The sequence below is a fragment of the Otolemur garnettii genome, unplaced genomic scaffold, assembly GCF_000181295.1.
Source record: "Otolemur garnettii isolate 467f Iridium unplaced genomic scaffold, OtoGar3 scaffold00165, whole genome shotgun sequence".
In the NCBI taxonomy this organism is placed as follows: domain Eukaryota; kingdom Metazoa; phylum Chordata; class Mammalia; order Primates; family Galagidae; genus Otolemur; species Otolemur garnettii.
In genome coordinates, this window is record NW_003852560.1 from 912,594 (window position 1) to 938,749 (window position 26,156).

Sequence of the window (26,156 nt, forward strand, 5' to 3'; positions counted from 1 at the left end):
TTTTTTGAGACGGAGCCTCAAGCTATCCCCCTGGGTAGAGTACCCTGGCATCACAGCTCACAGGAACCTCCAACTCCTGGGCTCAAGTGAGCCTCCTGCCTCAGCCTCCCAAGTAGCTGGGACTACAGGCGCCCACCACAACGCCTGGCCATTTTGGAGTTTTAAGAGTTCTTTACTTATTTTGGATAACAACCCTTTATCAAACTTTTTTTTTGCATATTTTTTCAAGTCTGTTGTTTATCTTGTCATTGTCTTTAGCATTTTTTTTTAGATGTTTTTAATTTTAACAAAATCCAACTTATCCGTTATTTCCTTCAAGGATTATGTTTTTGGTGTTCCCCAAAATGTCATCACCAAATTCACAATAACCTATACTTTCTTCTCTGTTATTTTCTAGAAGTTCTATAGGTTAGCTTTTTATAGTTAGGTCTATGATTCATTTTCAGTTAAGTTTTGTGACAGGTATAGGTCTGATTGAATCTCTTTAAATAAATGATACAAAGCCACTCTACTGTTTAAAACCCTATAAAGACTTCCATTATGTTTAGAAATAAATCAGAGTTCTTACCCAGGCCTCCAATTTCTACCTATCCTAACCACTTTCCAGAGCTCTGAGCTAACTGGGCAGCTTCCTCCTCTTCCTGTCTCTTGAGCACACAGCATTTGTTCTTAGCACCCATCAAAGTGGGATTACATAGTCAAGCATCTGTAGTCAAAAGCTTAGACAGAGTAGGAATCAAATGAATAAATACTATAGAGCCAAGGGACTGGAAGGAACTTCAGGGTAATTTCCTCAAACAACTTCCTCAGTTTGTGTGGAGAACTTAGTAAATGGATGAATCAGGAGGCTTGAAAGGATCAGTCTGAATCAGTTGACAGCTGACTCAGAACAGAAAGAAATGCTGGAACTAGATCTTGAAAATAAAAATCCTGAGGCCGAACACTGTAAAAATCTATAACCACGTTATATAATGATCAGGGATCATTTTAATTGTGCTTCGATGCACTCACGGCACATTGAATTTTAAAACTTGGTCTGTGTTGCAAAAGATGTGAAACTCTTTCTTTAATTTACTTCGATTTGAAACAATGATTATATACCCAGATTTCAAATTACAAAGGGGCTACTTCCCAATAAAATCACCACAAAGCCAAAAAAAATCATATGTTGAAAGTGCATTTAATACCCTGACAAATCTGTAGTGAAGTTGAAAAATTGTCACTGGTAGCCCTCTGGGTTGTGAGAGTGCAATGCTTGTGTTTCTTCAAGTAACCCTCATTTGCTTCATAATGGTCCCAAGAAACAGTGTGGTAATGGTGGCAAATTGTTATAATTGCTCTGTTACGTTAGTAGTTTCTGTTGGCAATCTGTTACTGTGCCTGATTTATAAGCTAAACTTTACCATAGTCACGCACGTGTAGGTAAAACACAGGTTTGATACTATGGGGAGGTTTCAGGCATCCACTGAGGTCTTGGGAAGTATCCCCTGAGGATAAGGGGGACCCTGCTGTTCCCAGAATCATGATGTTTAAAGAATTTCCAAATATGCATATCTCTTACTATCAACTTTATTTGCTAACTAACTCTTCAACCTCCAATCACATGTCATTGAGGGCATCCTAGCCCAGTTACACACCAGCCACAGTGACTGCACTCACAGAGAGCTGTTCTCTATTCTGACCTCGCATGTTGCTCTTCTCCATGTTTTCCCGAGGTGTCCTGAACACCAGTGTGCCTTCTGCTGCAGCTAACAAAAATACATTATGCCTCAAAATGAACTAAATGGTATGCTCTTCAATAAAACAGCAACGATGAAATCCAGAATTCCAGCTTCTCTTTTGCATCTGCTGAAGGCGATACTCACGTGAATGCTGGGACAGTAACATTTCTCAGTGATATATTTGTTCCTCTCCTTCAGGAATTGGTCACCCAATATTAAATTCTGCTTCCTAATAAATAATATTATAATAATGTTACAACCCAGTTTAGTGCTGCTGAAAATAAATTCACCTCTGAGTCAGCAGACATGACATGTTTTTCTCTTCCAGGCCAATGTAGATATTATTATTCCTTAAATCCAACAATACTATGCGCTTGATACTATAGCCATCAAATAATACACATTTCAACATTTTTTATGAAGTGCATGCTTGGTAATGGTAATGTTATTTATATCTTACTGGGAAGATATGTTTAGTTCTGCAGAAAATAAATGTATGCATAACATTTTATGTGAATCTGGTGCCAGCTAGTGGTATATATTATTTATGCTCCAAAAGGTAGTGCCTTTTTTGGAAATAACCAAGACAAAAAAGTTGCTTAAAAGCAACATTAAAAATAATATTTCTTGACCATGTTGGTGGAGACCAACAGACTGTGGATGTCTGAGTCAGTTGCAGTGGCTCATGCCTGTAATCCTAGTACTTTGGGAGGCTGAGGTGGGTGGATTTCTTGAGCTTAGGAGTTGGAGACCAGCCTAAACAAAGATTGAGACCTCATCTCTACTAAAAGTAGAAGAAACTAGCTGGGTGTTGTGTGGGTACCTGTAGTCACAGCTACTTGGGAACCTAAGACAAGAAGATTACTTAAGCCCAAGAGCTTGAGGTTGCTGTGAGCCATGACACCACAGCACTCTATCCAAGGTGGCAGAGTGAGACTCTGTGTCAAAAAAAAAAACCAGAGTGGATGTCCAAAATGTTCTGTTGTTGTGTCATGCTCTGAGTCAACTCGTACCTAGTCATGACCCTCCTGTATTGTGACTTTTATTGCGCCTTTTGTCCTTATTGAATTAAGAGGTTATTAAGGTATGGAGTATGCCTTCATTTCTGTATCTGACTATTTATCATAAGATCTAACATTGAATGCAGATAGAAATATTTCTTGAATAATAAAAGAATTTTCAAGGACGGCACCCATGGCTCAAGAAGTAGGATGCTGGCCCCATATAACAGGGGTGGTGGGTTCAAGCCCTGCCCCAGCCAAAATTGCAAAAAAATAAGAATTTTCAAAAATGATTGTCATATTACATTGACTGCAGTGCATGACTTCTGAAAGCAGTTATTGGGGGGTTATCAACCCTACATCATGACCTGAATTATCCAGAAGTATACGAAGCCAACAGGGCTTCAAAGCTGTTTTAATTGTCAAGAATTTTCTAGTTAATGTAGATAGCATAGATCTGGTTAACCATGAGCTGCCCCAAGAGGCTCTTTAGAAATGACAGGAGGGCCACAGAGACAAGCAGATGCAGCTTATTATTTTAACCATTAGCAGATTTTATTTTCCTGGGATGGGAGCCGGGTCCTAAAAACACAACTTATGGTTCAGTCTCTAAGAACCTTGGCTTTTAGACTCAATGCTTTCTTATTAATTTGCTGAGTAGCAGTGTTAATAATTGGCTCAAGTGGGAATTTTAGATGTCTGCTAATGGTTCATTAATCAAATTTAAAAAGCCACCATCTTCGAAATTTGAGGATGAAAAATTTAATTCTCTTTGGGACTGCCAGTCAGAAACATTCCTATGGGGAGCAAGCTCTTTCCACTTCGTTCCTTCGACAGTTGACACCATTAACCATGGGGCCAATTGTTAATTATCTCACCTGCTGTGAAATAAAATTGATTAGGAACAAAGTTGATTATAGAAGGGGTTTTAGAGTTCAATTAGTTCAGACTCTTCAGACGTGGAAAGAAAATACATTTTTGTATTTTCTATAATCGGTCTCTTTTCCTCAGAAACCTATTGGAAGGATAGATTTCAATGTGCCTGCTCCATGCGCTGCTGAATGTAAAGTCAGTTTTGATAACTTTTGAGGATAAGTGATTATACACTTTCAGTTCCCCTTGGACTTTCTCTGCTACTGTTCAAGATTGGTTTTGGATAGGAGTTTGGGGTATAGATTTTTTTTTTTTAATTTCACTAGATTTAGGGGGTCCAAGTTGAGTTTCATCACATGGGTGTATTGTACGGTGGTAAAGTCTGGGCTTAAGTGTTCCTATCACCTGAGTAGTGTACATGATACGCCACAGGTATTATTCATGACTCACCCCCCAGGCCTGAGTCTCTGGTGTCCATCAGGTCACTCTGTATGACCACACATACTCAGCCACAGTTTAGACATGTGGCACATGGGTTTTGCTGCCAACAAACAAACATATGAAAAGATGCACAAAATCAGGTTTTGTCTGTATGATCTCGTGCAGCGAGGGATGAGGGCCAGGACCTCTGCCAGATCCTTGTCTATTTCTGTTTTAGACAGTCTGGCATCTGTGGGCTGCTCCCAGAACCACAACAACAGGTACCGTCTTTGCCTCTGGCACTCACTGCTGGAGTTCGCATCCCAGATAGCTGCTCCCAGCATGAAATCCCTGCACTCAGTGGCTTTTTTCCCAACCCCAAGCACCCATCCACCTACTGTTCTCAGAACCGCTGTGCCCTGAACTACTGGGGCCGTGCAACACATTCTTCCCTGCTGTGTCTTAGCTTGGCAAGCATCGTCTTCAACACATCTTTCTTGCTAATGCCCATCTGATATTAAAGAATCACATTAGATATGAACACATGGGGTTTTTTTTTTTGAGACAGAGTTTCACTTATTAACTCTTGGTAGAGTGCCGTGGCGTCACAGCTCACAGCAACCTCCAACTCCCTGGGCTTAGGCGATTCTCTTGCCTCAGCCTCCCGAGCAGCTGATACTACAGGTGCCTGCTACAACGCCCAGCTAAACACATGGGGCTTCTTGTAGGAGCCTAGGACTAGCTACCCAAAGGCTCTGTCACATTTGTCTGGGAGTTTCTGTCACTCCCTGTCACTCCTCCTAGGGCTTCTTTCCCTGCGGAGAAAAACAAGGCACCTGCTGAGCTCTGGATTTTACCATTATCTCCATTTTCTTCCGTGTCCTGAAGAAACATCTTCTCTTTCCTGGCTATCATATCCTGATTATTCCCACCCCTTACCATTTCAAAGAACATCACCATGCCCCATCTTGCCACGCTTAGCTTTTGATATATTGATAAGGTGGTTAAATAATTTTCATGCCTCCCCTCCTCTAATGGGAGGAAAGGCTGCAAAGAACCAGAAATCAAATAGCAATGAAAACATGATCCTTTCATATTTTCAAAACATTATCCTTGTAGCCCTGAGCTCCGGCTTCATATTAAACTCACTGGGGATCTTTGGAAAAACAGAATGTCTAGATCGATCACAGAAAAATTAAATCAGACTATCAGATATTGAGCAGCCAGATGCTGGGAGACTTTAAGTGCCCTGCTCAGCGTCACCCAGTAAATTAACTCCACTCAGCTGGGGGCGCCTCCTTCCTCCTACACTGCGAGGCTGACCACCATGCCAAAGAAGCTGTTTTTATTCCTAAATAGATATGTAAGCCAAACTTAGAATTTATTTAATGTTTATAATGCCATGTATGTGTGTGTGTGTACTGAATATATTCTGCTTGTAATCTTTGTGGAAAAAATAAAATACTGATTTCCTCATTTGCCTTCTTATTTATTACAATATGAGGGTGGAGCTTGGCCCCCGTACTTGTGCTATCAGGACAAGGTTCTTTAAGGAAAATGTCCTTGCCAGGGTTGTGGAGAGCAGCTTAGTCTTCTGCTCACATCAGCATTGCCCTTTGTCCTGCCTCACCCCCATCCCAGCTCCACAAAAGACTTTTCCCCTTTCCTAGTTTCTCAAGCTTCAATTTTCTTGCAGTCTGCGGTCAGAAGTAGAGAAATTGAGCAGAGATGTACCACTCACTGTTTTAGACTAGTGCCAGAGATCCCTAAATCCTGCACCAAAAGCTTAGAGGAAAGAAAACACAATGCATGTAATCATTAACGTCTAATCATTTGTCACAGATGAGTGATATCCAGGGCCTTTTCTAGATTTGTGAAAAATGGGTCTTTGAATCCTGTCTTCTCTGTTTCCTGATTCATATTGCCCTTCCCTGCCCTGCTCCTTCCTCCTCCCCTCCCCTCCTCCTCCCATCCCTTCCCTCCTCCCCTCCCCCTCTCCTTTTTTTCTCCTTCTTCTTCCTCCTCCTCATCTTCTTTTTCTTTCTTCTTTTTTCCTCTTCTTTCCTCTCTCTCTTCTCCTACTACAAAAACAAAAGAAGCTCAGAGCTATCTGTTTTGGCACAATGGAAAATAATCGAGGCAAGCTGAGATTCCTGAAAACTCATACTTTTCCTCCAACTCCTCTGTTTACTTCCCTCCCTTCCCTGAAGGAAGTAAAAAGGACAGGCAGGAACTTATGGAGAGAAGCTCGGTCTATTGATCGCCATTTTCTGTGCTCATGTCCCTCATTTTAGCCGAGAACTCCACTGCACATTCTGTCTGTGGAAAACAAATATTCTCAGTTGCTGGACTTCACAACTACTGTAAGAAAATTCACTCTGGGAATCGAGCTGGCTCAACTAAATGCCATGGTAGTTTTCCAGCTTGGGAAAAGATAGCAGCCGTGTAATAACTGTGCCACATTGTACACAGAGGGCCCCCTCTGTGGGAGGCTGTGTGCAGGTATCAGCAGGGGGCCCTGGCCCATGTGCCTGTGGACACCCTTGCTCTGTGTTGAGATAGCCGCTATAAATATCAACACCCATTTTCACTTGCAAAGCCCAACTGCTTTATTGTTCTGTTTCCCTGGGGGTTATTTGAGAACAGCATCTGAAGACTTAGATGTGAGGCCTTAAAGGGTGTGATGTGCATGACAGCCCCGACTGCTATGGCCACCTAGAAAGCACCTCCAGGAACTTGTGTCCCTGTGGCATTGGCTCAGGCTCTGGAGAATGAGTCGTTAATGGATGTCCCAGTCAGGAACTTTACTCTCAAAAATTCCTCTTTCTTGTTTTTCCATTTCCAGCCTGGATGTGTAAATACCACCGAAGTGGACATTAAGAAGTCATCGAGAATGAGGAACCCACACAAAACGCGGAAGGTAAAAACCGCCAGCTGTGCTGATCTTGGCCATAGGTTGAGCTGTTGACTGACATCAGCCATAAAAACATGCTCCCATCGCGTGGAGAATCTTCCCTGCCCATCCTCGTCTTCTGCCAGGAAATAGCCTCATCCTGACCCTCGAACATACAGGGCCCCAAGGGAGAGGGTAATACTGACCATTTCTCACAGGAGAGGAATAGGGAAGCTGAGGACCCCTGGCAGGGAAAGGACGTCGCCATCAGAGCCCAGAAGATGAGGGGGAAAAGATGGAGATTACCTGAGAGAGAGAGATACTGAGGAGAAAGGGGCATTGTTAGAGAAAAGTCTGAGGAAACGGGGACATCTCACAGAAGTTTATTACAGAAAGAGTACAAAGTTCCCATTTTCATGGTAGTATTTGGGGGCACAACCATAAGAGAATAGTTGTGTGTTCAGTGTCTATTATGTCCCTAAGAGGGGAAAAAGGTAATCTGAACTCAGTGACATTTTCCACAACCCTTTGAAAACATACAGCAATAACAGTGACTTTTTTTTTTAAGTAACATGTAGATGACATTGTTCATTCCATAAAAAAATTGTTGATGCCCTGGGCCTGTAGCAGTGTCTCTGAGAACACAGCCCACAGGCCGGTACTGTGGTCACCCCTCAAAGGCCCAGTTTCCTTTCTCCTGGTACAGCCGTAGTATTTTCCAGAGATTTCTGTCCCTGCGGTAGACACTGTTTTTGCTAGTCCTATTTTGTGTTGTCTTTTCCCTCCATCCCTAGAAATTATAGTTTCCTGTTCAAAGGCCTCAGTGTGATCTGAGAATCTTTTGTTTCTTTTAAGTCCATTTACCTTGATGTTAGGGTTAAGAAGTCCACCTGCAAAGCACCAGAAAACCAATCCACAGGTGGTGCTCAAATGCTCTGGCCCCAGAGAACTCTCAGAGGGACAGAGGCAAAGCCAGACCAAAGCAAGCCCGTGGCTGTGTCTCCCTTGCGGCCGACCCTTCTTAACTTCTTTGTCACTTTCTTTCTTTCTTTCTTTCTTTTTTTTTGCAGTTTTTGGCTGGGGCTGGATTTGAACCCGCCACCTCCTGCATATAGGGCCAGCCAGCGCTCCACTCCTTTGAGCCACAGGCCCCGCCCCTTAGTCACTTTCATCCTCTGCTCACAGCACGTCCTGAGTGCACAGGGGACTGGGGTGTGGAGCAAGAAGGAAAAGTGCCATCGGCAATCCAGAAAGTGCATTAAGCCCCCTCTCTCCACTCCCTGAATAGTGAAGAGTCGCTCTTCAAAATACTTTCCTGGGTGTCATGTTTCCCCAACAGACACCCGCTCAGACGTGCTCTGATTCAGAGGAGAAAGCATACGGATTAACAAGACAGCGCTTAAACTTAATAAAGGGATCATGTTCGTGCTCTTTTTGCCACCAACTTCAATACAGATAATCTTGTCTGTGCCTCACACGGCTGCCTTCTTTTCAAAAATGTGATAAGCATTAGTTGGCAGCCTTGCTCTTTACATACCATCAGTCTTTGTGTAATGATGGGAAACCCTTAATTAAGGCTTCAGAAGGTGAAATACTGTAAAGAAATGGAGGCCTTGAGAGCAAGTGCAAAGATCTAATTTCCTGCTAATCAGTAAAAGTCAAACAGCAAGGCCTCCCTGCAGAGCTCTGTAGCAGGAACATGTACCAGAGAAAAACAGAAGTTCTGTAAAAACTCACAGCTTGGGGCGGCGCCTGTGGCTCAAAGGAGTAAGGCACCAGCCCCATATGCCAGAGGTAGTGGTTCAAGCCCAGCCCTGGCCAAAAACTGCAAAATAAATAAATAAATAAAACCCACAGCACATCGCAGGTATACCCTGGGTTTCCGTAGTTAAACTGGTTTGCTCACCTTTTAATAAACACTGCTTCTTATCATGGAAAATGTTGAATTTACTAGAACCTCCAAAGATGACAATGTTGTTTTACATAGAAGGTTATTGGGCTCTAAGCTGCATACTGATTTGTCTTTTAAAATTATCACCACTGATACGTTGGCTCTCGTTTTGGTCAGGAATTGGAATGTTCCATTCAATCAGCGACATAAACAAGTCTCTACTGTATGCCAGACACGTTCTGGTCTTTAGATGTTTCCATAATAGATGAGACAGGCAGGGCCCTACTTCCCGACTCAAGGTCTAATAAGGGTGTAGATATTGAACAAGGAGCTGAATGAATGTCTGTACATATGGACAATTATATGATTGTGTTAAGCTTCATGTGGTCTGCTTGAGTTGCCTTAACAAAAGACGACAGATTGGGTGGCTTAAAACAATAAGAATTTATTATCTCACAGTTCTGGAGACTAGAAGGCCAAGATCAGGATGCTGGCATGTTCAGATCCTGGGGAGGGGGTCTCATCCTAGCTGGTAGATAGTGGTGTTCTTGCTATGTCTTCAGGGTGTCTCCTGGATGAGTGAGTAGAGACAGAGAGAGAGAGAGAGAGAGGGATAAAGAGAGAGAGATACCACTCCGGTGACTTCTTATCAGGACCCCAGGTCTATCATATTAGGGTCCCAATCTAAGACCTCATGTGATCTTTTTTTTTATCTCCTCCTCCATCTCCAAATACAATTACCCCAGAGTGAAGGTTAGAGCTTTAACATATGGACATGAGAGAGGGCACAACTCAGTCCCTAATATGTTAGGGAAGGAAATTGAATAGAACTTCAAAAATAATTCTAAATCTTTATTGTAGTGTGATTTTTGGTCTCACACTACAATAAAGATATCTGTATCAGAATGTTCATTGCAGCCCAATTCATAATTGCCAGGTCATGGAAGAAGCCCAAGAGCCCATTCATCCATAAATGGATCAACAAACTGTGGTATATGTACACCATGGAATACTATGAAGCCATTAAGAAAGATAGAGACTTTACCTCCTTCATCTTTACATGGATGGAGCTGGAAAATATTCTTCTTAGCAAAGTATCCCAAGAATGGAAGAAAAAGTATCCAATGTACTCAGCCCTACTATGAAACTAATTTATAGCTTTCATAGGAAAGCAGTAACCCAATTTTAGCCCAGGAACATGGGGAGAGGAGGGGGGAGGGTAGGTGGAGGGAGGGTGATTGGTGGGATCATACCTATGGTTCATCCTATAAGGGCACATGTGAATCTCTCTAAATGTAGAATATAAATGTCTTAACACAATAACTAAGAAAAAGACATGAAGGCTATGTTAACCAGTTGGATGAAAGTATTTTAAAATGTATATAGAAACAGTACACTGTACCCCATGATAGTATTAATGTACACTGTTATGATTTAATTAAAGAAAAGAAAAATGATTCTAAATCGCCTTAACATTTTCTTAGCAAATAGCTTGACAACAGGCAACAAACTGTTCGGCCACCCTTGGTGGGCTCCAAGGCATTGCAAACCGTAGACAGGGAGGGCAGAGGCCAGCCGAGTGCCCCACGAGGTCCCCTTGGCCTTCCACCATCATGTCTGCCTCCTTAGTTCTCTTTTAGCTGTGTGGTGTCCCATTGGTTTGACACTGCTGCTGGTAAGGAATAAAACCCCTGGATTCTGTTCAGTATTTGAAAATGATTACTGTTCTTACCAAGGAGAGCTGCTGTTCATTTCTTTGTGAGTCAGCAATAATAATTTCTCATGATTGTAATCATAACAAGAATAAAGGACCCTGTAAATGCCTAAAGTGATAATCTCCCCCAAGTAGATCAGGGTTACTTTACATTTCATTTTGGGATGCTGTATTTAATTACTGAATTTCAAACATGTTTATCAGATGTGTGAAGGTTTAAATGTATTGAGGTATTTTTAAGAATCCAGGATTAATCAATTTTCTTTTCTTTTCTTTTCTTTTCTTTTCTTTTCTTTTCTTTCTTTCTTTCTTTTCTTTTAATTGAGACAGTCTCCCTCCGTTACCCTGGGTAGACTGCCTTGGCGTCATAGCTCACAGCAATCTCAAACTCTTGGGCTCAAGTGATCCTCTTGCTTCAGCCTCCTGAGTAGCTGGGACACCAGGTGCCTGCCACAATGCCCAGCTAGTTTTTCTATTTTTAATAGAGATGGGGGGGTCTCACTTTTGCTCAGGCTGATGTCAAACTCCTGAGCTCAGGTGATCCATTCGCCTCAGCCTCCCAGAGTGCTAGGATTACAGGCAAGAGTCATTATGCCTGGTGGATTAGTCAATTTTCAAATGTTTCTTTTTAAATTTGAATATACTTGACTAAAATACAAGGAAATAGTTGTAAATATGTTCCCCCAAGTCTCTATGAATGAATAGTAATGTTGCATAGCCAGGAAGAAATTAGCCTAACCTAGACAAATTTTAGTGGGCTTTGTCTGCCCCATGTTTTTCAATCCAATCCTTAAACTTTTACTATATTAGCTATGGTTCTCCAAGGAAACAACCAGAGAGAGAGTGAGAAACTTATTTTAAGGTATTGGTTTGCCTGAATGTAGAGCCCTGGTGAGTCAAAAGTCTGATTGAGAAGGCCAGGAGGCAGAGACCCAGGAAAGAGTTGCAGTCCAAGCCCAGAGGGAATCTAGAGGTCAAACCCTTGCTCAGGGTAGGTCAGCCTTTGTTCTAGTTAGGCCTTCAACAGATGGATGAGGCCTACCCCCATTATGGAGCGAAATCTACTGTACTAAAAGTCCACTGATTTAAATATTAGTTTATTCCAATAAAAACCCTCACAGAAATATCCACATATCTGGGCACTGTAGCCCAGCCAAGCCGACACAAATCTGCTGTCACAGGCTGGATCACAATATCTCCAGGGCTCCTAGACCAGGAAAGCTGAGGAAAATGACTACCACATCTGCACAGGTGTGACTGCACCCGCACTTAAGGTTACCTCCCATCACTTTTTTTTTAAAGCTATTTATTTATTTATTTTTATTTTATTTATTTATTTTTTTTTTTTTTTTTTACAGTTTTTTCGCTGGGGCTGGGTTTGAACCTGCCACCTCTGGCATATGGGGCTGGTGCCCTACTCCTTTGAGCCACAGGCCACGCCCTGCCTCCGATCACTTTAACACTCATATTTTCAAAACAGGAGTAAGCTGTTTCCAGTCTTGTTCTCTTTTTCTTCTAGCACCTTCAATTGCACGGGATGCACTTTTATAGTTCAAAAAGCTTTAACAAACAGCAAATGTATCCTGGGAGAAAAACTTGCAAACACATGATTGGGTGTTCAGTTCTCCTGCTTTTAATAACATTGTAGTTATAGCTGTTTATACATAAAAGATGGTCACTTCCTCAATTCCATATGTACATTTAAAATTCCATGTGTTACTTAACAGAGTTAACTACTCAGATCTTAGAGCAACACGAAAGTTTTAAGTAGGGGGTACCACAAAGTTTCAGGCACCAGAAGAAACTCTGCTCAAGCTAGAATGAAGAAAGAGGGGAGTTTTCTGACTCACAAACTGAAACCTTGGAGGCAGACCTGTGTATTTCTGGACAAGGGCATTCCTGGGCCTGGAGACTTGATCATCATCAAAACTCTCTCAAGGTCTCTCTCTGGTCTCTTCCTGGCATCTCTCTGTGCCGGCTCTTTCCACAGGGGGTCACAAACTATTCTCGAGTTGAAATGAGCAATCCAGAAAACCAGAGAAATATTTCCACACCTGTCCTAGTTAGAAAAATCCCACACAGAAAGGCAGAAAAGCTTCTTGGACTTCGTAGTTTCTATTTTAAAATCTCTGTCTTAGTCAATGTGTTTGCTATGACAAAATACCTTAGACTAGGTCATTTATAAATAACAACAGTTCTGGAGTATGGGAAATTCAAGAACAAGGTGCCAGTAGATTCAATATCTGGTGAGGGCTTGCTCTCTGCTTCAAAGATAGTATTTTCTTTCTTTTTTTAATTATTATTTTTAATTTTTTAAAGTTAAGATTAATATCAGGGTATACATGATTAGGTTGCACTCTTTGCATTTGTAAGATAAAGTCCAAGTGGTAGTGGAGTCCTTCACCCAGGAAGGGTGCCATATACCTCTACATTGTACCTACTAGGTGGGAACTTACTGAACTCACCCCTCTTCTTGAATTTGATTGTATTTTCTTCTGAAAGACAGGATTTTCTTGATGTGTCCTCACATGGTAGAGAGGGCAAATAAGCTCCCTCCAGCTTGTTTTATAAGGGCACTAATCTCATTCAAGAGGGCTCCACCCTCTTGATCTAATCACTTCCCCAAAGCCCCCACCTCCTAATACCATTGCAAAGGGGATTATATTTTCAATTTATGAATTAGTTTCCTGATCAAATGTGAAGAGAAATCCCATATGAACAGATTTATGCAGAAAGTCAAATCTGTTTTATTTAATGAAAAACCTGCTTGGTATTCTTTAGCATGGCTCTGTATACGAAAGTGCTTGTCTAGACACCATGGGGAATAAGAGGACATGTTAATCAAGTCAAAGCATCTGGATTAAGTAATACATTTTGCTATTAAAATTGTAAATGGAACTCAATTAATTTGATCTTCCCCCAGTTGCAAATATCATGGCATTAAGATTTCACCTCTTTTCCTCTTGATCCCTGCCTGTTGCTAGCTGTATGTCACTTCACCATATACACCACCATTCTAGTACATATCTTTGTGCTGAAATGTGCAAAGCCTTTCATATTGCAGATAATCTTCATAACTTGCTTACTGAAATAGGATCAATTCCTTTATCTCCTTTGTCTATGAAATAAGCCCTATATATGAAATTACATTTTTAGGCTGTTTTCATTGTACCCTAGAATCAAGGTTAAAAGCTACGGATTCAGATTGATGAAAGCAAAATCTCCCAATGGTTACTTTTATATAAGACAAAAAATGGAAACTCTACAGTAACCTAAGAGCCAGTAGACAGGCTCCCAGAAAACTATTTTAAGCAACACTTCCCAGTGGCTTGGGTTATGGTCTCATATAGGATCTTTCTGATGCCACATGAAATGCACCAAAATTAAAATAATTATAGAAATGTAGAGATAGAAGACAACTTTTGGGTCATTTAACTTTTATGATACCACAAACAGCTGTGTTTTTCTAGCTTTCTTTTTGGTTGTTTTTAATCTTATCCCAGAAACTTACCATTCCAATTGTTAGCTTTTTATTATAAGAACTGTTTAGATGACCTACAGATTATTATTTTAAAAAATTGAATTTAAGCAAACTGAGATAAAAAAGAATAGTTTCACGCTCTCTTTATTTTCCTTTTTGAAAATTAATGTGATAAACCTGAAGAAAAAAGGCAAACACTAGAAAGTACAACTATTGTATAATTGGTGATCTTTCACTTACCTAATTTTTTTTTAATTGTTGGGGATTCATGGAGGGTACAAAGAACTAAGTTACAGTGATTGCATTTGATAAAGACCTTCTTATAATTGTGTCCCACCCCCAAAAGGTGTACCACACCCCGTGACCCCCATCCCTTTTTCCCTTTCTCTGCTCTCCCCATCCCCCACTGTGTACTAGGTCAATAATTGTCCTCATATCAGAATTGAGTACATAGGACTCTTATTTTCCCATTCTTGTGAAGCTTTACTAAGAATAATGTGTTCCACTTCCATCCAGGTTAATATGAAAAATGGAAAGTCTCCGTCTTTTTTAGTGGCTGAATAGAATTCCATGGTATACATATACCACAGCTTGTTAATCCATTCCTGGGTTGGTGGCATTTGGGCTGTTTCCACATGCCTAATTGTTTTTAGTTTTATTTAATTTTTAATTGACAAATAATAATTGCATATATTCAGTACACATATACACCATGGAATGAACAAATCAGATCATAACATTCCTTACCTCTAACATTTATCATTTCTTTGTGGCAACAATATTTAAAATCTTCTCGCTTAGCTACATTGAAATGAGAAGTACACTGTCATTCACTGGTGACCTTGCTGTGCAGCAGAGCACTAGAGCTTATTCCTCTTGTATGACTGGAACTTTGTACCTACTTGCCAACATTTTTCTTTTCCCCATTATCCACCCCTCAGCCTCTGGTAACCATTATCTTACTCTTCACTTCCATGATTTTGACTTTTTAATATTTCACTTGTAAGTGAGAACATATGGTATTTGTCTTTCTTTGCCTGGTTTATTTAACTTAACATAATGTCTTATAGGATATTTATCTGTGTTGTCAAAAGTGACAGAGTTGTCTTGTATTTTAAAAGCTAAAGAGTATTCCATTGTGTACATATAGTGCATAATTTTTAATAAATCAACCTCAATTGTTATTTCAGAGTTCACAAGGTTGTTTTGTTTACTTATGTCCAAATATAGCAAGTATCAGTTCATTTAGGTTATTTCTTTTTCCTTAATGTAAATTAAATCTCTTTGTACTCCAGTCCTTATGCTTGTTATTTTTTTATTGTTTTTTTATTAAATCATAGCTTTGTACATTGATGCATTTATGGGGTTCAGGGTACTGCTTCAATATACAATGTGAAATGCTTACATTGAACTAATAACACATCCATCACAATTATACTCATTTCTTAATAGTTTTGAAATGTACCATTGCATTATGCACATTAGGTGAGGTCCCCCTGAATACTCTCCCTCCTCCCATATCCCCTCTCCCCTCCCATCTCTCTCCTCTTCCCTTCTACTTCCTGCACTATAGTTATGCTTTGCCATTCGTTTGAGTGTGTAGGCGGTTATGTATTGATTTCATAGTAGTATTGAGTACATTGGATACTTTTTTTACTTTTTTCTTCATTAGACTTATCACAATTTTAATCATATATTCATCTGTGTGATTATCTTATAACTAGCTTATTACCCCTCTGCAGGGTTGTGAGTTCCAATAGAGGAGGAGTGCATCTATTTTATTTACTTCTATTTCCATAATGCTTAACACTATATCCAGCATATAGTAAGCTTTTAATAAATTTTGAATGAATGAATGAATGAATGAAAAGAGCAAGTCCAAGCCATTCAGTTTAGTCTTGTTAACAGTGAATTCATATGCTAGTTCTTGTGTTGAAATGGTGGGAACTGGAGGGGATGGTAGGGGCCTACCCACAATAGTATGGCATGAGATAATCTCAGTGGTTAAACTCAAGTCAAAATTCTTTAAAGAAAGGCTAAGAGCAAAATAATGGGGACACACAAGTTAAAAAAACAAGTTTGAAGGATCCAGATATAAAGCCAAGAGACAATATTAGGAGGATATAAGGTCCAAGTACAAGCAGATCAAGACCAAAATACATTTCAATTTAGTGATACTGACAAGGGCAGTGATAGACCTGAAAGTGGACTCTGTAAGCATCTTGATCTATCCTCTTCCAATATTAATCGTTTCTTTCCAAGCCGTATCTGATAGCTTTAATTTTGCAGAACTTGTGTAGTTTTCTTATGCTCTCATCCTTCATTCTCACATCAAAGAAGAAGTGCTCAACTGCATGAGTTAAATTCTTTATTTTAAAGGAATAATACTTTGATATTAAAGAAGAACTAATTCGGCATGTTCCTTCAGTTGACATGTGGGATGTCTCATCCTCAGCTGGCGATAGGCTTTTAAAAATTTTTTTTGATAGCTTTAGTCTCCAGATCTTTATACTTACCAAGTAATATAAATTTCTCAAAAGAGTCTTCCTACATACTAGGTTTGACCTTTTTGACAAATGAATAAAGAAGTACTAGGGGAATCATGAATTCCAAAGATTTAAAACAGGAAAAGAATTCTAAAGATACGTGCAGCCTTTGGGGTCACTGAAGTTTGCAAATGGCACCCAGTGCCCAGGCCATTGTGAAGTAAATAACCCTGTACTGACATAGAAGGGTAGGGGCAGTCTCAGGTGTCTTTGATTACACCCCAGGAATAAAATCAGTAATAAAATTCTTATCCTCATCAATGTCTTCAGTACTTCATTTCACTCCTATGTAAAAATTATGTTATTTTTTAATCTTCTTTTAGATTATTAAATTTCTATTATAGTTCATTTCCACTCCTATTTTTTTCTGAAATCGATGTTTATTAAATATCATTTAGTGCTGATGTTCTCCAATTTAGTATTCTCAGCCTACTTCCAAATTTGATCACATTCACCACATTCTCTACATGTAATCAATTATTCTGTCAAAGTTAATAATCTAACCACATATTTTCCAGAGTTGTGTTTCCATTTTACAGGCATATAATATGTTATGATAGCAGTGCCCTTTGAATTTTAGTAAGAAGCTTCATCAAATAAGCTCTTAAAATGATTGTTTAAGAAGGCTGTGATTATAAATGGTATTTTGTCCTAAAAAATGTGTATTTTTTTATTTTAATATAGTCTGTCTATGGTTTACAAAATGATATTAGGAGTCACAGTCCTACCCACACACCCACACCAGAAACTAAACCTCCAACAGAAGATGAGCTACACCAACAGGTGAGTCAACCTACAGGATGAGCTTTGAAAGGTTTACACAGGAACAGTTATGGAGACGCAGATAGGGAATGGTGGTCGTGGATAGTTTAAAAGGTTTTATGGTCTGTTATTTCATCTAGAGGATCTGATGTTAAAAGCAATGAACTTATCTAATTTTAAGACATGTGGTTACTAGAAAATGTATCAAAATAAGGCAGAGGTTTTTCAAGACTCTTTGCTCTTTATTTACGCAAATTCTTTTTCCTCTAAGCAGTTCTTAAAAATCACATGCACTGATTTATATGTGACTCCATCATCAGTAGTTATTTATTTATTTATTTATTTATTGCAGTTTTTGACCGGGTCTGGGTTTGAACCCGCCACCTCCGGCATATGGGGCCAGTGCCCTACTCCTTTGAGCCCCACTTGCCACCCCCAGTAGTTATTTTTTTACTCCAGAATTCTGTCTTAAAGTCTGAGAGTAGAAAAGATTGGAAGCATTGAATCACACATTTCCCCTCTCCAATCGTGTGACATTGCCTGTTCTTGTTTTTTACAGTGCTGATTTCTTTACATCTCTTGAATTGTTTCCTTATCAACACTGGTCTACAGTCATGATGTATAGTTCTTTTTTTCAGCCATTGATCAATAGATTTGGTTCCAAGTAATATTTCAAAGCAAACTCCGCTTTCTCTTGTATCAAATAATAGTTAAATCCCTTGATGGATTTAGTAATTCTTTCTCCCTTTTAGCACTTTCCTCCTAATATTTTATTATAATATTATTTATCAAGAGTGAAATGTATACTTTTCTAGTGTATTTATAATCACCATCAAGGGAAACTAATTCAGAGAGTTCTAAAATTTTTCTGTGTGATTATGTCGATGCCATCATTTTTTAGGAATTAACTGATAAAATTATTTTCAAAACACATATCATTGATTCTTTGTATTAGAAGGCAGGATTTATTTTGAAATTATAGTAATAAATAATAAGTACATTTGATTCTGGATTTAGGTTTTGACTGTGAATAAATGCTTAAAATCTTTGTAACACTTTTAAAATAAAATTGCATTTTGCTAAAGTAGGCAGAATGTTCAAACTCATTCCTGTTCTAAAGCAATATTACTTTACCTTCATACATTTTTTGGTTAACTCTTTAAGAGCTGCTTGCCTTAAAGATTTTTCTTTAACCAACTCAAAATTTCCCTAACTTAGAATATACTCTTGTTCAGAATTGCCTAGTCTTAGCAGAATTTAGACATAAAAATTGTGCGAATATAATTACTTATGTACCTACATCTCTAACCCTCTCTCTTTTCAGATAAAATATTGGCAAATACAGTTAGATAGACATCGGTTAAAAATGTCAAAAGTGGCTGATAGGTGAGTATTTTGAGATGCCCATATAAACTGAAAAATTCCATATTACAAAAAAAAAAATGATAAGAGAACTATCGGGAGAGAAGCTGAGATAAATAATTGGAATCATGTAAATAATGTAATTATGTTGTTCTTTTTGTATATAGAAAACTGGCTGTAGTTTAAGTGACAAGATGATCATTATTGTCTTAAATCCTTATGCAACTGAGAATCAGATTCAGAGGATAGTTCCATAGAGTTGATTTTTTTCACTCTTTCTAAAAGAACTAAAACCTTCAATTCACTAGTTACCTTTGGCAACATGGAGCCTCTCTGTGAACCCATTTTAACATTCACAATTAGCTGTTACTGCATGACTTCGGAATTTGAATAAAACTCAGATTTAGAAATTTTCCTTTTCTTCTCTTAAATCTGTTCTTCACTTTTGGACATTGCTCAATCCTACCTCTCCAGGTTCTTCTTTTCCTTCTCTCTGTAAAAACATAAATTTAAATATAGACTTAAAAAAATCGCCAGTGGTTCTCCTTTTATCTAATTCCTATAAAGATTTTTGACAAACATTCCTTTTTAATCCCTTCTCCAAGTTGGCCAAAATTGGATCTGCTCTGGGTGGACTTGGTTAACCAAGGACTGAAACTGACCCCTGGAGCTTCCATTCACTCCCTGACCCCTTCCTCATTGCCTTATTCTAACACAGTGATATTGACTCCATGGCTTAAGCACAGGGAGATGGGGAATCCTTAGCTAAACATCACTGAGAAGCACAGGTGTTCTTGCATGTGGGTTATTAAGATGTGAAAATCGCCATTGGATGTCATTCTGAAGTGGGAAAGAATTCCTTGGTCAGACATTTTTATATTATGTCCCTTACCTGGGACAGAGTGTAGCCCTAGTTAGAAACCTAAGGAAATTGGACATATTCACCCTTGTTTTTCTCTTTTTTCTCCCTAGTCTACTCAGTTATACAGAACAGTATGTAGAATACGACCCATTTCTTGTGCCACCTGACCCTTCTAACCCATGGCTGTCCGATGATACTACTTTCTGGGAACTTGAAGCAAGGTAAGCGGCATTTTATCTTCCTCTCAAATTGACCTTGTGTTTCAGGATTTGAGTAAAGTAAGAAGAATATCATAGCTTGTTAATTTTAAGGGTAATTGTACTCTGTCTACAGTGGCGTGATAGAACATTCTTGTTCTAGACAATGGCTTGTGAACATTAGACATTGCATCTGACTTAAGTTTTACATTGACTGGCCCAAAATTAGAGGTGTGAGAGCTTGAAAATGGATTAGTCAGAATCAGGACCATTAGTTCTTGAAATTTAGCTGATTGTTATTAGCTTCCTTGAATATCCACATAGCCACAGTCTCACATACTCGAGCAAAATAAAGGCTACATTTGTACATACTTAAGCCCAATCCAAGTATGCTTTTATAAATCCAATTTCAAAACAAAATGAACTTACCATAAACACTTTAAGAAAAACTGAGAAGAGACTGACTTCTTGAGAAGTCATAATTTAAGAAAGCATAATTTAAGAGTTCCCTGGTTTCTTTCATGAGCTATATATAGGGGAAGAATTATGTCATCAATACGGATAGAGTCATAAAACAGTCATTGCCCATCACTTTACAACGAGGACCACTGCACCAAAGCACATTGGTGGACTATCTCTTTTCGTCCAACTATGGATCTTAAATACTTGATATGTCCAGAGCTCTTCATTTACAAATTAGATTTTATAGATGAGGAAGCCAGATCCCAAATGTCTTAACTCAGGATTGGACCACATATGTATTTGACACCAGACTCATAAACTAGTATGGAAGACTTTGGTCACAAATGCATTTTCTCTAGTACAAAATACCTCCATCAGACTAAATCATGTAGTGGTTAAGAGGGTAGCACAGGGGTCAGAATGTCTGGATCTTTTCCCCTTATCACTTAGTACTTCATACTCAATAAATGTTATATTGTATTAACAATAGCTAACTTATGCCTCACTATGATTTCATGTAGAGCCATTAGCGAGAGATATATTATTTAGATACATTATTTTTCTGAAATATAGGTTAAAGATAGAAACTTTGAGGCACACATGATTTTGAGGGGAGCTATAATAATACAGGATAGGAATTCTAATGAAAGGAATATATTTGGATTTTTTTTAAATCTACAGCAAAGAGCCAAGCCAGCAGAGGGTAAAACGATGGGGTTTTGGCATGGATGAGGCATTGAAAGACCCAGTTGGGAGAGAACAGTTCCTTAAATTTCTAGAATCTGAATTCAGCTCAGAAAATTTAAGGTAAGACCCAATGCTTGAATCTTATACTGTAATCCTCTTGGTTGCTATCTTTGATGTGTCTGGTTATTTTTCACTTAATAGATCAATAGTTATTCTCCCTCCAGTATCATGAAGATGATAAGAACTCATTGAATTTCTGCCACCTGATGAAAGAAACAGAACCACTGAGGCAAAGATTTCTAACATAACATTAATCCATTAATTTTCACATGGTCATTAGATCTTTTAACTCTATAAATTTGGTGTTTTTGAAATGGACTCCATAATAAAGTGTAGTCTTTAGACTAAGGCTTGATAAAATGGAAAATGACCAATGATATCCATGAAGTTAATTTAAAATATCACCTATTTGTCACCATTGGCTTTTTGACACATTACTTCTTAAGGACAGTGGAGAAGAGGAGATGGGACCAGACAAAACCATTGGGCAGCTCATTTATTTTTGCATTTAAACACAGACACAGGGCTCCTGAAAGTAGCACCACATTGAGCTGTTTGTGGGGCAGGGGCACCTGTTCTGCCCATCTGCTGTAAACATTGTTCTTATGTATTTCTGAAATTTGCTAACTTATGGGGCACCTGGAAATTGCACTTTTCAATATGAGATGTGACAGTGGATGTTAGTGGGTCTATTTAAGATCATTGAAGTTACTGAAGTGATGACTTCCCACAACAGAAAACTTTTTCCAGGAGCTCTTTCCCTCATTCTTCTTTTGAAATCTGGTGTCCTACTTTTACTTTCCCATGACTCATGCAGACCTGTGAAATTCATTTACAGAAAGGTCTCAGCATTCATTTATTTTCATTGGAAAGAAGTGGCACCAGGCATTGTCACAGTCTTTTTAGGAGATTTCATAGATACTAATTCCAAACCATTCAGAGATATGTAGGACATCCACAGATACCTTCTGGATGACCAGGCTGACCACAGACGTACCTGGCGGAGTTCAGTTCTCTACACGTGCCTGTCATGAAAGTGGCAATGCTGCTTCCCATTCTATTTCAAGTGCACGGGCCTGGGCAGTCATCCTGACCACTTCTGCCAAGGCTTTCACTGCTAAAGCTCTCTACTAGGCCCACCAAACAACATTTTCAATACTAAGGTCATACCATCAATGATGGAGTGCAAGGATGTCAAAATACAAAAGACAAAATAGAGATAAAGAATACATTATGTGTTTTAATGGACATGCAGGTAGATTTTCCTCCCAGTCCTTAAATTCTTTAGAGATGCTGACATGATGAGTATCACGATGAGAAAATACACAAGTAATAAGCCAGCATCACTTAACCAAATTGAAATGACTCCTGCTCTCATTAAAATGACACTCCAGTGGCAGACACAGAGAAGAAAACAAAGCACCACAACAATCCTGGATGTTTAGATTAGAGAAGTACAAAGGGCTGCCTAAGGCAGAGCGAGATCAGCAGGGGCTTACTAAAGGAAATGACCTCTAGCTGAGAAGGGGCTGGTGCAAAGGCCATAACCAGGCCAAACAGGAAGCGAGGAGAAGCTCCTGGGCAAACCAGATAGCTTGTGCAGTCTCTGTTTCATGTATGTATTGAATCATTGCCGATTTCTCCATTCAAACCATTTCTTACCTTAATAATTCTACGCCATACTAGTCTCCCTATGAAGTAATTAGGTATTAAAAACACCAGACGTTTCTTATGTGTGTATACACTCACACCTACGTATTATATTTCTTATTTGCTCCCTGCCTATCATAGGTTTCTTTTCTAAGTATACATAAATAGATAACTGATAGAAAATAAATGTGGATATCATTTTCAACATCTCTTATACACAGAATATATTTTATAGCTGGTACTTCAATACATACGCCATGTTATATTTTGTGTTCGTTATTTCTGATTATCATACATGTAGCCGTCGCAAGAAATATGAAATGTGTTATTGCCTCACTAGATAGATAATCAGAGTGTGATTATCTTCTAGGGGAAGGGTGAGCACCTTGCATGAGGTCAGATTGGGTGGCAGTGGTATCCTCAGTTTTCTATAAGCCAATACCAAGCGACTGTCACTGTCTCCTGAATCTGAGGTTCCCTCTTCCCTATTTGAGTCCCTGTGTCACACATGGAGGGACGCAAAATGGTCTAGCTGGTCGACAGGGCTGTGAATTATACACAGCTAACTCTCAGGTCACCTTACTTAAGCAGCAGCTCTCTAAAGACCTGGCTATTGATGTCATTCATATGGGCATTCTCTTCAAATATTAGGACCCAAAACCCTCCAGGGACACTGCTTATTCATCAGGTACACCCTCTGCTCTCCACTGGTGTGTTTCTGCTCATTCCTTTTTAAGTCAAAGCCCCTGGCCCAAAGCAGTGTTAAGTCAATGTGCCTAAAATTTGCCAGGCACTCTGCAGTGCCCTCGTTTTAATTTATGTCAGTTAATCCACTGAAAACCCAGTGAAATAGGCATTACTGTACCATTTTCCTGACAAGGAAATCAAGACTCAGAGGCGTTAAAATACTTAGATTCCAGCTACTATGGAATAAATGCTTTTTCATCAATGCTTTTTACATTTATCAACCAAAGCATGCCCCCTGTTCTCTCAGTGTATGTATTCTATATAGATGAATATGGTCAGAAGTAAGTCAGTATACACTTTGCCATGGTGTTGAGTCACTACAATGCTTTTATGTGTTTAAGCCTTTCAGATCATTGTATATATGAATAATAGACATACAGCAGATGTACGTGGATGTGTAAATGAGAACTTGCTGCGTCACTCATTCCTTAACTCTCTCTATTAAATAGCTTAAAATTAGTTACAGTGTTCTGATTTTTCCAGCCAGAGCATTTTCTGATCTCAGGTCCAGGCCTCTTGTAACTCTAGTAATGGTTCTTGGTGATTCTCTCACCAAATAGAGCAGAAAAAACTCCATACTAACTTTCATCGTTCAAATGGAAAAAAGATGCAGAAAGCACACAGTTTAATCCATAACTTTATCATCCCTAATGGGGGCTGTATGTCCTCCCCCCTTCCTGCTCTTCCAACTCCTCTTTCCTTCTAATAAATGATTAGCAGTGTTACTTTCCTTCCATGAAATTAAAGTTATACAGGGCCCTGGCAGTTCTACTTTTAACAACAAACACCTAAAAGAGGTTATTTTTAATAATCTTTTGTGAAGAATTTCATAGCTTTGAATACAGTTGGTGGGGAAAAAAATAGTGCCAGTCTGATTTTGGAAGGCAACAGAGAAAGTGAGATTGCTTTAGGCATCTTGATGAATTGTATCCTCCGTGCATATCCTAAGAATTTTCATACTATGAGCCGTCGGAGTAACCACTTGGTGTTACATTTTGTGTAGATTCTGGCTGGCAGTGGAGGACCTGAAAAAGAGGCCGATTAAAGAAGTGCCCTCCCGAGTTCAGGAAATATGGCAAGAATTTCTGGCTCCAGGAGCTCCTAGCGCCATAAACTTGGATTCTAAGAGTTACGACAAAACCACACAGAATGTGAAGGAACCCGGACGATACACATTTGAAGATGCTCAGGTTGGTATGTGGGTGGCCCTCAAGTCACAGATGTGCTCCTGAGACGGTGACAGTTGAGATATTTTATAGTTTTATTTTCATTATATCTGTCAGCTATTTCTAACATGGTCAGTTTAGGTCCCTGTAAAATGCTCTTAACTGATCTAGAAAAGAACAAAGACACTTTAAAGTGAATGTCTCTTGAATCTCAGATTAATATGAAAGTACAAATGTCATTTAGGTTACATTGCTTTCATTTCTAAGGTGAAGTTCAAGTTGTAGTTGAGTCCTTCGACCAGTGGGGGGCGTGCTGAACACCCTCACATTGTGCACAGGAGGTGAGATCCCATCAATCCCCCTCTCTTCTCCCCTCTCCTCTCTCCCTTCTCTCCCCCTTTCCCTTGCTAGACTATTCTGGTGTTTCTCTTTCATGGGGACGTGTAGTTGTTTATATATTGGTTTCATATTAGTGTTGAGTACATTGGTACTTACGTTTCCATTCTTGTGATACTTTACTAAGAAGAATGTGTTTCAACTCCATCCAGGTAAACACAAAAGTTGTAAAGTCTCCATCTTTTTATAGTTGAATAGTACTCCATGGTATCATATTCCACAGTTTATTAATACATTCATGGGTTGATGAGTAATTGGGTTGCTTCCACATCTTGGAGATTGTGAATTGAGCTGCAATAAACATTCTAGCACATCTACCACAAATGTCCTTTGGGTAAAAGATGGGAATTTTTTTCATTTTAAAGTTTGGGAATGTTGGCTCCGTGCCTGTAGCTCAGCGACTAAGGCGCCAGCCACATACACTGGAGCTGGTAGGTTCGAACCCAGCCTGGGCCTGCTAGACAACAATAACAACAACAACAACAACAACAACAACAAAATAAATAAATGAATAAAGTTTGGGAGTGTTTTCTGAATTTAAGTATTTTAATATGAGAGTTTCATAAAGGGCTGTGTTTGAAATATTTGAAAACTTTTACTTTATTTCTACTCCTTGTCCCCAATATGTGAGCAAACTCTATGTAATGATGACCCCCATCTCAACAACACATATATAAAATCTTTAAGTTGTCTTTGATATCAAATTCAAGAATTCAAGTTAGATCACCCTCAAAATAGTTTTGTCTCTGATGAAATGAAGAAATGGTAGCTTCAGGTGTTGATTCATTTTTCAAGTTAATTTTTTAATCTATGGAAAGAAAAAAAATGCCTTCTTAAAAACAGAAATTTGAACATCTGATGACTTTCAAAGAATCTGATGCTGAAGAAGAAAGAAAAAAGACTTAACAGGAGAGGACAGCATTTCCTAAGGATGAGTCGAAGGTGACTTATAAATCACAGTGGGCAGACCTCACAATTTCTTAAACTTCTTTTGGAGAAAAACATTTACTCTAAAAATGTTCTTCTACTAAAATTTCTAACATAAGAAATAAAAGTTGAAGAGTGAGATATGCATATCTCCTGGATTTCCAACTCTCCATAGGAGATGTATGCTCCTCAGCTTTGGTTTAAAGAAAGTAGTGACTCTGTAGAAAACTAACACGGATTTATTGTTTGTTCATTTAAATTATTTTTGTTATTGTTTCAGGTTAATTTGAGGGTACAAAGAATGAGGTTAAATATTTGCCTTTGTTAGGTAGAGCCCT

The 26,156-nt window shown here is 39.0% G+C and overlaps 1 protein-coding gene across 4 annotated transcripts in view; it reads left to right on the forward strand.

The window, feature by feature from the left end:
• The window catches only part of RGS7 (regulator of G protein signaling 7), a 462,295-nt gene that overhangs the window by 413,457 nt on the left and 22,682 nt on the right, over window positions 1–26,156 (forward strand). For all 4 annotated transcript variants that reach the window (XM_012811568.1, XM_003800081.2, XM_012811569.1 and 1 more), the window contains 6 exons: window positions 6,861–6,935; window positions 17,225–17,323; window positions 18,627–18,688; window positions 19,637–19,747; window positions 20,867–20,992; window positions 24,333–24,519. In XM_012811568.1, the coding sequence (XP_012667022.1) occupies window positions 6,861–6,935; window positions 17,225–17,323; window positions 18,627–18,688; window positions 19,637–19,747; window positions 20,867–20,992; window positions 24,333–24,519 (660 nt within the window). The remainder of the gene's footprint in view (window positions 1–6,860; window positions 6,936–17,224; window positions 17,324–18,626; window positions 18,689–19,636; window positions 19,748–20,866; window positions 20,993–24,332; window positions 24,520–26,156) is intronic.